The sequence below is a fragment of the Chrysochloris asiatica genome, unplaced genomic scaffold, assembly GCF_000296735.1.
Source record: "Chrysochloris asiatica unplaced genomic scaffold, ChrAsi1.0 scaffold00018, whole genome shotgun sequence".
NCBI lineage: Eukaryota > Metazoa > Chordata > Mammalia > Afrosoricida > Chrysochloridae > Chrysochloris > Chrysochloris asiatica.
Genome location: NW_006408536.1, coordinates 17,282,337 through 17,296,507, shown reverse-complemented (window position 1 = coordinate 17,296,507; position 14,171 = coordinate 17,282,337). Strand labels below are relative to the sequence as shown.

The following is a 14,171-nucleotide window of genomic DNA, read 5'->3' as shown; positions in this document are numbered from 1 at the left end:
TCCTCAGAAGGTTGGAAATAGAAATATCTTATGATCCAGCAATTCCTCTACTTGGTATTTACCCACAAGAAATACAAGCCATAACACGAGTAGATACATGCACACCAATGTTCATAGCAGCACTATTTACAATAGCAAAAAGATGGAGACAGCCTAAGTGCTCATCAAGTGAAGAATAGATAAACAAACTATGGCGCATACACACAATGGAATACTGTGCTACCTTGAAGAACAAGGAAGTTGCAAGCCACTGCATAACATGGATGGATGAACCCTGAGGACAATATGCTGAGTAAAATTAGTCAATCACAAAAGGCCAAATTCTGTATAGGACCATTATTGTAAGAGTAAGAAAAAGAACCCACACTAAAAGGGGAAAAAATTATATATATATATTTGCTGGTCACCAGGATCTATGGGATGAGAGGAGGGGAGGGAGGGGAAGATAGAGCACAGGGTAGGGAATATACACAGGATAGCTTGTGTGGGGAGTGGGGGGCGCAGACAGTACACAAGAAGGGGGAGGGGAATCGAAGAACAAGGCAAATGGGAGAACAGTTAGGCAGGTTTGCATGGGCTATATGGGACAGAGGTCAATGATGATGTACGCACAACCTTAGAACAATAGGACCCAGGGATACAGGGATTGAGGCATGGTTTGAAGGGCTAAAAGAGGGGAATAGTGTTCAGACGCTTGGCTGTCTTTTGTATCTTAGTTTCTCTTGCCTACCATTGTAAAATAGACACTTGAGGGAGGGGGAAGGAGAAAGGAATAGTCAGAATCATCACTACAAAAAGCTTGTAAGTTCGTCTTCAGTCTATAATTGATTGGAATACCTTAAAGGGGCTAGAAGTTGCCCAGTGAAAGAGGCTTCCTGTGGACCCTTTACATTGCACAAGACCATAGGTGGAATCCAGAACCCCATCCAGAACTGACTGAGGTAGGAAATTTCCACTGGAAAGGACGATTAGACCAGCCTAGAGTGGCTAGAAGAACAGAAGATACTTCCTGAAAGAAAGACCGGCAAGAAATATCCAAAACAATATAACAGCAGTCTGATTGATTACTACAAGAACAAGTAAGCTGTTCACCTGCGAGCCATCAAGGCAAGTGGTCGGGACCCCTCAGAGCAAACCCCCTTCTAAGACTGAGACTCAAGGGGAATACATGAGAAGCATGTGGTCTGGCTGGTGACCACGTTGGTCACCAATAAGAGGAAGAGGGGGAAAAAACAGCAACGACCACATTCAATAGACCCCTGTGAACCCGGGTGGAGACCTGGATGGCCAGCAGTATGGCAAGACCCGGGAACTCTTGGGCCCAGAGTCAGTGACATGGCCACAGAGGACTAGAGTGGAGAGTGAAGCGTCCAGCTGATATGAAGTGAGGGGATATGCACAAGAACACCCATACTTGCAGATAGTACCCACTTGACCTGGCTTCAATGGATGGATGATCAGAACTCAACTAGAAGAAGGGGGGGGGGGGGGAGTAACCTGCTACAATTTGATGAACTTTACCTATACTTATGGATGTAGTAGCTCAAAAAAGGGAATAAATCTTTACAGCAAGGATCACTCCCACTCCCTCAATACATAAGATTGACATGGATGGGCAACTTAGACATTGGCTACCCAAAATGGGGCAGGGGCTATGAACGCAAGAAGTGACTGGCTTACAAGCTTTCAAGCAGGAGCCTAGTTCCAGACAGGGCGGGGAAGGTAGAATCACCACTGAATGATTTCCAATCTCTTGGGAGTAGGCTGGTGAAAGGAAATGGGGATAAGACTCTTATGGTACAACAGTGAATAATTGCTATCAGGTTGGAAATATACAGGTAGATGTTTTTTGACAAAAGGAGGAGAGGGAGTGATTTTGCAGCCCAGTAGCAGAAGTCCCTGAGACCATCAAGTGAGAAGAAGGGAGAGAGGGACCCTACCCAGAGAGGCAATGACACCGGGGATGGAAACAGAGAGGATGATGTGGACAGATGGAGTGGCTGGGGACACTGGACTCAAGGAGGGAGAAGGGCTGTGTGCTGGTGGCTAGGGGGTGGGCCTGTGTGCTGTACCCTTTGGTTATTTGATGATGCTTGGAGGGAATTGTAATCATTGCAATGAAATGAAATATGATAGGTTGAGTATAAAGCTGATGTTCTCCCATGTAAACCTCATAATAAAAACTTAAAAAAAAAAAAAAAAAACTTTAACTGTTGTGAAAGTTGGAAACAAAGAAGGAGGATCAGCAATTGGAAAATAAGGCCTTGATGATAGAAACCAAGCTGGAGATCGCATGATAGAAATTTGCAAGACCAACAACTTATTCATTGCAAATACCTTTTACAACAAGAAATTCGGAAAACAGCTACCTGGCTAACTGATAGGAATAGATGCGAATTTGTGCCTGTTCCAAAGAAAGGTGACCCAAATGGAATGTGAAAATCTTCTAACAGTATCATCAACACACATGCAAGTAAAATTTTGCTGAAGATAATTTAAAAAGTTGCAGCAGTATATCAACAAGGAGATGCCAGAAATTCAAGTTAGATTCAGAAGAGGATGTCAAATTAGGGATATAACTGCTGACATCAGATGGATCTTGGCTGAAAGCAGAGAATACCAGAAAGATCATTAACTGTACAAAGGCATTCAACAACAGTTTTGTTGTTCTTGAGTGCCATCGAGTCGGTTCTGACCCATAGTGACCCTGTATAGGGTTCCCAAGGAGTGGCTGGTGAGCTTGAACTGCCGACTTTGCAATTCAAACCAACTTTACAGTTCAGCTCATTAACCCACAGCACCATACCAGGACTCCATTCAACTTTGTGGATCATAAGAAAGTATGGGTAACTTTGCAAAGAACAGGAATTCCAGCACACTTAATTGTGGTCATGAGGACCCTGTACACAAACCAAAATGAAGTAATTTGAACAGAACAAGATGAAACTGAATGGCTTAAAATCAGGAAAGATGTGTGCCAGGGTTGCATCCTTTCACCATTTACCCAATTCGTATGTTGAGCAAATAATCTGAGAACCTGGATTATAAAAAGAAGAAAGTGGCATCAAGGATTGGAGGACAAGTCATTAACAACCTTTGATATGCAGATAACACAATCTTGCTTAGAGAGGAAGAGGACTTGAAATACAAAGGAAGATCAAAAACTGCAAGCCTTCAGTATGGATTGCACTTCAACGTATGGTGAGAGTGTGGTGGTGGTGGTCATGTGCTGTAGTGTCAGTTCCAACTCATAGCGACCCTGTATAAGGTTTCTGAGGCTGTAATTCTTTACAGGAGCAGAAAGTTTCATCTTTCTCTCATGAACACAGGAAACAAAAATTCTGACAATTGGATCAGTAAACAACATCAGGACAATGAGAGAAAAGACTGAAGTTGTCAAAGACTTCATTTTGCTTGGATCCACAATCAATGCTCATGGAAGCAGCAGTCAAGGAATCAGGTGATGAATTACATTAGGCAAATCTGCTGCAAAATACCTTTTTAAAGTGTTAAAGAACTAAAATATCATTTTAAGGACTAAGGGGCACTTGACCCAAGTCATGGTATTTTCAATTGTCTCATAGGCATACAAAAGTTGGACAAAGAATAAGGAAGATCAGAGAAGCAGCAGTGCATTTGAATTGTGATGTGGCCAAAGAACATTTGAAGTACCAAGGAATGCCAGAAGAATGAACAAATCTGTTCTGGAATAAGTGTGGCCAGACTGCTACTTAGAAGCAACAGTGAGGCTTTGCTCTAGTACTTTGGACATATTGTCAGGAAGGACAAGTCCCTGGAGGAAATCTTGCTTGGAAAAGCAGAAGACCTCTAATGAAACAGGTCAACATTGTGGTGGCAACAATGGACTCAAACGTAACAACAGTTGTGAGGATGGCATAGTACTGGGTGATGTTTCATTCTGTTGTGTATAGGGTTGCTATGAGTTGTAACTTAGTCAACGGTATATAACATTTTTGAAAAATATTACAGTCTAGGAAAACCTATGGAGCAGGTCTGTTCCATCATATAAGGTTGATAAGAGTCAGAGTCGACAGTATACAACAACTTTCTTGGAAATGACATCATCTGAAGGAAAAAAAGTAAGAAGTGAAAAGCATGTCAAAGGCATCAAGGACTTTATTTTACAAGACTCTGAAGATGCCGTGGATTGAAAACACATCCAAAAATGAGAAATGTTCACACGTAGGAATTCAAACTGTATCTTATATTTGATACCATAGATATTTTCTCAATCCAGCCCCAATAGTTGAAATTATTTTCCAAATTCTAGGAAATTGTCTGACAATATTTTCAGGGGTATCATGAGTTCACCACTTTTAATAGCAATTTTGTGGGATAAAAAATCAGATGACTAGCTAGAAATTTTAGTTTTTAATTCTCTTTAAAGCCACAAGGTTTATTAACAATCCACTTTCTTCCTATAGTTCCAATGCGTGACAGTATGTATGCAAAGCACAGAAGTAAAACCAACTAGAAAACATCAAATGGCAATTTATGGCACTAACTATTGTTATTTGTAGATATGCTTAGGATGTATTTGGAACTAAAACTGTAATCTGATTCCATCAGCAAGCCACATAATGTCCTTCTCCAGCGACTGGTCCCTCCTGACAATATGTCCAAAGGATGAGAGACCAAGCTTGGCCATCCTGGCCTCCAAGGAGTACTCTGGCTGCACTTCCTTCAACACAGATCTGTGATTCTTTTGGCACAATTGTGACACAGGAGACAGCAAGAAACAACTTATTGAAACTCAATGGCCTTAGGAAGATTTCCTTTTAGTGGGACAAGACATCCAATCTACAAGGAAATATAGAGTCCTGGTGTGGCACTGTAGGATAAGCACTAAGCTGCTAATCACAAGGTCTGTGTTTCAAACCCATCAATTGCTCCTTGGAAACCCTATACAGGATGGCTATGAAAAAGAGGAAGCATACTGTTACATTTCACTGTAGTTTTAAGCTGTAGTAATGGTAACTCTGGTAACATAGTGGTTACAAATCAGGCTGTGAACCTCAAGGTCAGCAGTTTGAAACTACCAGCAGTTCCGCAGGAGAAAGGTGAGGCATTCTGCTCCCGTAAAGATTTATAGCCTCGGAAACCCTGCTCAGGGTCACTATGAGTCGAAACTGACTCCACGCACATAACCACCACCACCAACACCATAGTAATGTCTCCAGATCCCAAGAAGTTGCAACTACAAACACCTACTCCTTGTTATGGAATAGTTAGGTTACAGGATGCCAATGGTCCAACCCAGCTCCACATCTCAGTACCAATTCAGCAGAAGCAGTCCCTATTCAGAACTCATCATTCTCAAAGCTGAGGGAAATGAATGAGAGATGACAATACATGTACAAAGCTAGTGCTCAGCCGTAGTGTTCTTCAGGTCTACTTACATCCCATTACTTAAAGAGGTTTCAGGGCCGAGCAAAACATCGGGATGGGCAATAGAATTTGCCTTCAAGGAGGAACTGTAAGTCCGGTGTAATGGATGAGATGTGGGCCCTTTTACAGGGAAGGGAAGAGCTGTCGACTGGTAACTGTAATATAACCAACCACAAAGTGCTATGGAGAAGCTAAAGAAGGGAAGGAACAGGCGTCAGGTGTGAGTGTAATGGGGATAGGAAACTAACTTAAAGGAGGTTTTAATGCTTTATTAGGATTATGTGTGCTCGAGATGGCTATTTACCAAAGATCCACTTCTTTGTCATCCTGGGCACACAAATTTTCCCTAGCTGCCATTTGAGTTAGGTGTGGCTGAGTTAGCGCTAGCTAATGGAATGGGAACAGAAGTGATGTGTGCCTTGTCTCCTGCCATATGAAATCAAAGGACCCTCAAGGCACTAAGGGATGCAGAATCATAGTAAGAAAAGCCACCATCTATTTTACATTGTGAGCAAGAAATATATTTGAGACATTTTGAGCTTGGTAGTAACTGCAGGCAAGTATATCCTTGATAAGATGGGGCTTCAAAAAGTTCATGGAAAATGGAATTAAAACATAATGGAATTCAATGAATTTCATGTTCATGTTTTTACCAAAAACATTCTCACGTGACAGGTACTTTATTTAAAACACTGTATCAGCATTAAAGGTGTTCCCATGCTCTCATGGCAGGTGCTTTATTTGACAACTCTATAGCAGGAGTCGTCATGTGGCACTGTGGGTGAATACACTAGACTGCAAAGCCATTTGAACTGCAAGGTTGGTGGTTCAAGCTCACCAGCTGCTCCTTGGAAACCCTATGCAGGGTCGCTATGGGTCAGAACTGACTCAAAGGCACTTCACAACAACAATAGCATAGTAGGATCAAAAGACATTTACAAGAGGATGTTAATCTGCTTTATAAAGACTTTCAGCTGTGTGGATCATAACCAATTATGAGTAACATTGTGAAGAATGGGAATTCCAGAACACATAATTATCCTTTTGTGCCTGACTTGCTTCACTCTATATAATGCTTTCAGGGTTCATCCTTGTCATAGAATGTATCAGGATTGCATCTCTCTTTATGGCCTGATAATACTTCATTGTATGGATTTTATTGCATCATCTGTGGGGCATTTCTTATGTTGCCACATTTTGGCTAGTGTGAAAAATGTTCAATGAACATTACGGTACAAGTTTACATTCCTATTTTCACTTTTAGATATATATCTAGAGTTTGGACTGTTGGGTCATATGGTTGTTCTATGTCCAACGGTCAAACTGTTTTCTATAGTAGCCATACCATTTTACATTTCCACAAGTAACACATGACAGTTCCAGTTTTTCCACAGCATATCCAACACCTGTTTTTTTTGTGTGTGTGTGTTTTATATCATTATTGTTTGTACTGGGGTGAGGGGGGTTGCGCTAACAGTATTAGCCATAAACCCAAAGCATCAATTCTTCTACGGTCTTCCTTATTCCCTGTCCAGCTTTCACATGATAACAATTAGTCACTATTAAATCATAAGAATCTTATCCCTATCTCCTTTTACCAGACCCATGTAGAAAAGATGAAAATTATTCAAAGGGGATTCTACCTTCACCTGCACACTCTGAAATTAAACTCCTCTTGAAAACTTGTAAGCCAGTCATTTTGTGCCTTTATAGCAACCCCAATTTTAGGTATTGCCCAGTAACTCATACTGCTGTTTTTCAGCAGCATGTCCTCTAGTTCACTGGAAACAATGGAGCCCAAACTAAGTCTCCAGGGATGCTGCTCACGCTGATAGAACAAGTTCTTTGTCTTTGTGGTATGTAAAGTTTTAGTCCAGAGAGTGTCATGCCATGTTCACCTTCCTGTCAACTTTCCAGGCTTTTTAAGATAATCTTTCCTCTAGTGTTGCCTTTCAGTATTGACCTTCCACAGCCAGCAGATTTCTACAACTTGAACTCTAAAACCCTCTGGACATACTTAGAATTTGCTTTAGTCTTGCATCTGTGTGATTATAGATTTTCTCATAGTAGATAATTTTGAGTAGGGTTTCTCAAACATTTAAATACAAGACTCCCTACAATAGAGTATATTGAAATTGCCAACAAGCACAGGAAAAGATGCTCAATGTTACCAGCCATTGTTGTTAAGTGCTGTCCAGCCGGTTCCAACTCATAGCGACCCTGTATAGTGGTTTGAACCACCGATCTTGTTTCTTAGCATATTCATGCAATTGATAATATTGTAAAGAACAAAACTTTTGAGCAAAGATAAAGCTCAGAGATTTAACTTCTTACTGCTCCCCATAGTATCACTTAAGTTCCCCCTACAAGATATTAGCCCATTGCTTCTAGAATTCTGTTTACTAGTAGAATCAGGAAACATTTAAAATTTTAATTACTAAAATAACAAACTTACTAGGCTTGTTCTCTTTCAACTGTGACATACTCATATATTAGTATAATGTGGTAAAACAAGTAAAATCAAACCTGAGGCTTTGACATTGTTTTGGCTATTTAACTTTATTGTAATTTAAAATCTGAAAACTGCAAAACATTATTTATAGAAACACCTGAGGAATGTTTAATTGGGTACAGCATCATCGTATAAACAATTTGAAAACAGACCAAGTTTAAGTTAGAATCTTATGCTATAAAATGTAAGGATTACATAGATGAAACCACCTTTTAAACCACATATACCTAGTAAATACTTACACTCATATATAAAGTACATTTGGTTTTCTAAAAAATAAATGTACATTCTTACCCCTGGTGTACATTTTCTTGGCATTTACAACAAATAGCTAATACTATTAGCACTGATTCTCATAGCTTCTGAATATTACAACAAAAGTTGTATAAACTATAACAAACATAAAAGCACCATTTCCCCTTCAAAGTTCTAACTTTTCAAAGAAAGCCCAAAGTGACAAACCAGAACTAACGTATCTTCCAAAATTTAGCATAAAAATGGCTCAGAACTAAACAAATTAATGAGAAACATTGCATAGGACAGAGAACTTCCCTGTATGGAAACCAATCTATTGATTGTTTCTTATCCCCTGAAGAGTATAAGCTGAGAGGTACTAGTGATAGCAAAAGATGCACTTTTTTTACAGAATAAAAATGTCTAACTATATACACAGACCATCATTACCTCTGTGGCAGTGCAAAGTGCCATTTTAAATTCAAAAACAAAAGATTTTACTTGCATGTATACCTACAGGTATAGAATAAAATATAAATATGGTACAGCATCATGAGAAATAAACACATACATTAAAATATATATCTTAAAAAAAAAAAACTCAACAAAGGTATTTTCATATAGAGATGTGTGCAATGAATGACTAGTTAAGTGTCCATGCTTTGCCAAAGTATGAAGTTTTAAAATCATAGGCATTTTATTAAAAAATTTAATCCAATTCTTTCCAAACTTGTAGTATAAATATTTCCTGCATAAAATGAACATTCTATCTCTTCTATAATTTTATCAAAAAACTGATAAGAACACTGTATGAAAGCTCATAAGCTTACTTTTTTTCTTCTCTTTAAATATGAACAATATAACATACAGAGAAATAACAGAAAGGGAAAATTTTTTTATATGGCTATTCCCATTCTGTAAACTAGTAAAACATGAACAAACATTGCATCACCAGACAGATAAAATATCTGAGAAAGAGAGATGATATCTATAGTTGCACCTTAAAATTCTCTTTTAAGGAAAAATTCTCATGGATTCCTTTATAGAAAATTTCAGGCCCTGATATTTTCCCTTTTGGAGTTTAGCTGTTTTGGTTCTATATATATATATATATATAAATTAACCAAAAGTTAAGGTTTTCCTCTATTTCCTAAAAAGAAGTGTATTTGTAAACTTTTCAATGAATAAACAAGAACAAAAAAAACACACAGAATGAACTGCCAACTTGAATATGTGATTCCAAACACATTAAATAGTTTTTAAGAAAACTGGACTATGACGTACTTTTGCAATTCTGAATATAGCATCTTTGTAAAGGAACCTTTAACAAACCAAAAATAGCTACAAGTACAGAAAAACTTTTAAAATTAAAGTTACCAGTACCACCTGAGAAAATGTCTAAACTACACTTACATAAACATATTTTTTTCAATGGTATTTTCCTTCTTTAAGTTTTTCAATGTAGTGACACAGTTTTAATGCTGGTCCCAGCTTAAGGCCCATATATTTCATTATCACATCACTCTTCAGTAGTAGAAGAGCCTTCCCATCAATTTCCTAGAGAGATAAAAAAATAATAAATTAATCTTTTGTCAAAATTTATGTTTTATGTCAGAACATGTAAAACAAACTACAGAACAGCTAGCTATACATCCTAATATATATCCTCTCAATATGGAACTGTTTCCTACAAATTATTAGGAATGTAACTTATAAAGGGAAACTCCACTGATAATTTATAACTTTAAAATCTTAAGAAGAAAGAAGCATAACCTAATATCTTAAAAAGCATCTTACAAGTCAAATCATATGATTATAAGTACTGTGTTTTGAACAAAATACTATGTATCTATGTAAAAAGAGTCAACACTATGAATGGTAGAAATAAATTTCTGATGCTCATTAACTTTCTTTGAAGGGAAAACGAGTTTGCCAACATCCATGCAAACTGTCACTGTAATGTACAGTGTTGTCTCTATGTTGAAAACTAATGTAAGTTGTCTGAAACTTATTAAATGTTAAAACAAATTACTGATTTTCTTACCATATTGAAAAGGGTTATGGGAAATATTGGATAACCAATTTAATTCATTAGAAAAATGATTAAAGTGTTACTTACAACAAGGCATCCTCCTGAAATTCTTACCTTAATTGACCAACTTATGCTGAAGCATTTGATTTTCACAAGTTTTGGTTTTAAAATAAAACTGCACTTATACTCATGAATCACTGTGTGAAAAAACCTGAAATCACTTAATTACTACCTTTATCAGATATCTGTATACTTTTTCTACCAAGTAAAACTAAGAAATTTTACTTCCTAAAATTTTAGCCCATCGTGGAGAAAAGTGGTCTGGTAAAAGGAAGGTATCATCCTCATAAACCATAAACAGCCATAGAAAGTTAACAGAACTGAGCCAAATGTAATCAGTGGCTGGGTTCATTGGGGAGCATAACAAGGATACTAAATTACAGCCTGTGGTCACTCCCTCCTGTTCACAGCACTGGGGCTGAATAGGGAAGTTGTTGTTGTTATTGTTAAGTGCCATCGAGTCGGTTCCGACCCATAGCGACCCTGTACAGGGTTTCCGAGGGTGTAAATCTTTACGGGAGTAGAAAGCCTCATCTTTCTCCCGTGGAGCAGCTGGTAGTTTCGAACCGCTGACCTTAAGGTTCGCAGCCCAATTCGTAACCACTACGCTACCAGAGCTCCTTGAATAGGGAAGTAGGGGCAGGAAAAATTGTATCTGTCATTACAAACGGGTTACTGAAAACCCTGAAGAGGGCAATGATTAAATCATCTGGGTGAAATAACCTTTTACATATATGGGAAAAGCAGTTGATAAGGTTCTCCCATCATCCATAATCCTCTGTACCAACTGAAAGGTCTGCACAGAAGTAATTTAAAGGCCTTAGAGCAGTAAAACCCCAACAAAAAGATAATTACATGTTGTCTGAAGCGATCCGCAAACAGGGCTGATGTCTTAGGATCTGTTTCTCTCATAAACTGAATGACTTCTTCCACAGACCAACTTGAAGGGTCCTTAAAGTAGCTTTGTTTCAGGGTACTTGGGTGAGTTCCAACTGTGTAACTTATAGCTTCAATGGGAGGGGAAAAAAAGACAAATCATACTTGACCTTACCATTATCCTGAAAGAAGAGATGTTAGGTATAGACTAGCTGTCTTATTCCTGGAACCTTCAGTTATGTAACCCAGAGAGGACCCACAACACCGAGTACAAAACTGAGTGAAAGTTAATGTAATGGTGGCCTGACCTTCCCCCAAAAAAGCAGTTTCAGCACGTTACCTTAAAGCTTTAAAGATCTTAAAACAGCCAGAACAATCCAAATCCTCTTTGGCCAAATGAACATACATAGAACAAAAGGTTTGTTTCTGGGTTAAATTTGGTTAATTTAACTAAGACACTCTTTAAGTATTTCAATGAATTTTTCTCAATCAAAATCAAATTAGATTTTTTTTTTCAAATTTCTACTCTGGTAGCGTAGTGGTTACGAATTGGGCTGTGAGCCTCAAGGTCAGCAGTTTGAAACTACCAGCTGTTCTGCAGGAGAAAGAGGAGGCTTTCTGCTCCTGTAAAGATTTACAGCCTCAGAAACCCTGTACAGGGTCACTATGAGTCGGAGCCGACTCCACGGCACATAACCACCAACCACCACCACGATGTATTTAATATGAATGTGTTTAGCATCATTTTACTCTTTAAATTCCTGTCTCTCATGTCCTAAAATCTTAAAGGAAACAAGATTATTTTCTACTTAGCTAGAGTCACAACTGTTACTTTGACATTATATTCAGTACCTCTCTCAAAGCTTAATTGCACTGTAATAGATATTTTGGTTGAAGGTTTAAAATTAGTGAACAAAAACAACTAAGACAAACAATTTAAGTGTTCATACCTTAAGAAGTTTTAGCTGCAAAATACCAACTGAGAGGGAAGGAGTCTTCGCATCAAGTATCAATCCTATCCCCTCTGTATACAGGGCTGATAGGGATGGGCAACTTAGACACTGGCTATCTAAAATGGGGGAGGGGGGCACTATAAAGGCATGAAGTGACTGGCTTACAAGTTTTCAAGAGGGGGTTTCGTTTCAGAGTGTGCAGGGGAAGGTAGAATCCCCACTGAATAGTTTCCCTCTTGTCTAGATGGGTCTGGTGAAAGGAGATGGGGATAAGATTCATATGATTTTAATAGTAATTGTTATCATGACTAATTGCGACTGTCACAACTGTAAAGGTAGAATTTTTAAACAAAATGGGGGGAGTAGTCAATCTTATATTCCAGGAACAGAGGACCCTATGATCATCAAGGGAGAAGTGCATGAGTGGTATGTGGGACCCTATCCAGAGAAGCAATAACACCAGCGATGAGGACATGGATAGGGCAGCTAAGGGCTCTAGAAAGAGAAAAGCTATGTGCTGGTGGCCAAGAGGCAGGCTTGCAGAATGTGCCCTTTGGTTGTTTAAATGATTACATATTCATGACTGTTTTTGTGTACATTCAACCTCCACCCCCCACCCGGAAAACCAGAGTAAACAGAAACAAATATTGTTGAATGATGATGCATGGAGGGGATTATAATCATCGCAATGAAATGATGAGTGTGAAACCGATGTTCTCTCATGTATACTATCAGTCAATTCATAATAAAACCTTTTTGAAAAAATTGTAGCTATGCTGTGTACTAACTTATGCTGAAATTTCTGTGTCCAAACAGCCTCAGAAACAGGGTCACAATGAGTCAAGACTGACTCCATGGCACATAACCACCACCAAGTACTGATTTATTTAATCGGAGCACTCTACTCCCTGAACTTAGTATATGATAGCTAAAGAGGTTTTTGTAATTACCTGGGAAGACTTGCTTCTGTAACTGCAACTGTTGTTGTTAACTGTAACTGTTGTTGTTAGGTGCCATTTGAATAAAACACAGCCTGGTCCTATGATAACCTCACAATCATTGCTAGGATTGAGCCCATTACTGCCGCCACTGTGCTAATTCATCTGGGGGTCTTCCACTTTATTTTTGGACCCTCCACAGCTCTGGTAGCGTAAACTCATAACCACAAGTTGGGCTGCTAACTACAAGGTCAGCAGTTCGATACTACCAGTGTTCCGTGGGAAAAGATGAGGCTTTCTGCTCCTGTAGAGATTTACAGCCTCGGAAACCCTATACAGGGTTGCTATGGGTCAGAACCGACTCGACGGCACATAACAACTTAACCAAGTATGATGTCCTTCTTCAGGGACTGGTCCCTCCTGATAATACGTCAGAAATATGATAGAAGCTAGTATGGCCAGACTTCATCTAAGACGCATCTGGCTGTGCTTATTCCACCACAGATTTGTTTGTTCTTCTTCTCCAACACCAGAACTCAAATGCATCAATTCTTCTAAAGTTTTCTTAATTCACTGTCAAGCTGTCACATGCATATGAGGGCTACTGAAAATACCATGGTTTGGGTAAGGCGTGCCTTAGTCCTCAAACTAACATCTTTGCTCTTGAACACTTTAAGGAGGATTTCCCTAATGCAATATGTCATTTGATTTCTTGACTGCTGCTTCCTTTACTGTTGATGGTTGATCCAAGCAAAATGAAGTGTTTTACAACTTCAATCTTTTCTTCATTTATCTTGATGCTATTTATTGGTCCAATTATGAGGATTTTTGTTTTGTTTACACTGAGGTGCAACCCATAGTGAAAGCTGTGGTTTTTGATCTTCATCAGTAAGTATTTTAAATCTTCTTCACTTTCAGCAAGTAAGGTTGTATCATCTATATATCACATGTTGTTAATGAGTCTTCCTCCAATCCTGATGCCACCTTCTTCATATAATCCAGGCTTGTCAAATTATTTTGCTCAGTATACAGACTGAATAAGTATGGTGAAAGAATACAAGACCTTCCACACACAGAGTGGATGGAGATGGGCAACTTGGACATTGGATACTCAAATGGGGAGGGGGGGACTACAAAGGCAAGAAGTGACTGGCTTA

At 38.7% G+C, this 14,171-nt stretch overlaps 1 protein-coding gene across 1 annotated transcript in view; it reads right to left on the bottom strand.

Moving 5' to 3' along the window:
• Positions 1-9,583: 9,583 nt before the first annotated feature.
• The window catches only part of SCML2 (sex comb on midleg-like 2 (Drosophila)), an 84,822-nt gene continuing 80,234 nt past the window's right edge, over positions 9,584-14,171 (bottom strand). The window contains exons 11-12 of the mRNA XM_006835595.1: positions 11,103-11,254; positions 9,584-9,712 (exon numbers count right to left, since the gene is read on the bottom strand). Of these exons, the coding sequence (XP_006835658.1) occupies positions 9,584-9,712; positions 11,103-11,254 (281 nt within the window). The remainder of the gene's footprint in view (positions 9,713-11,102; positions 11,255-14,171) is intronic.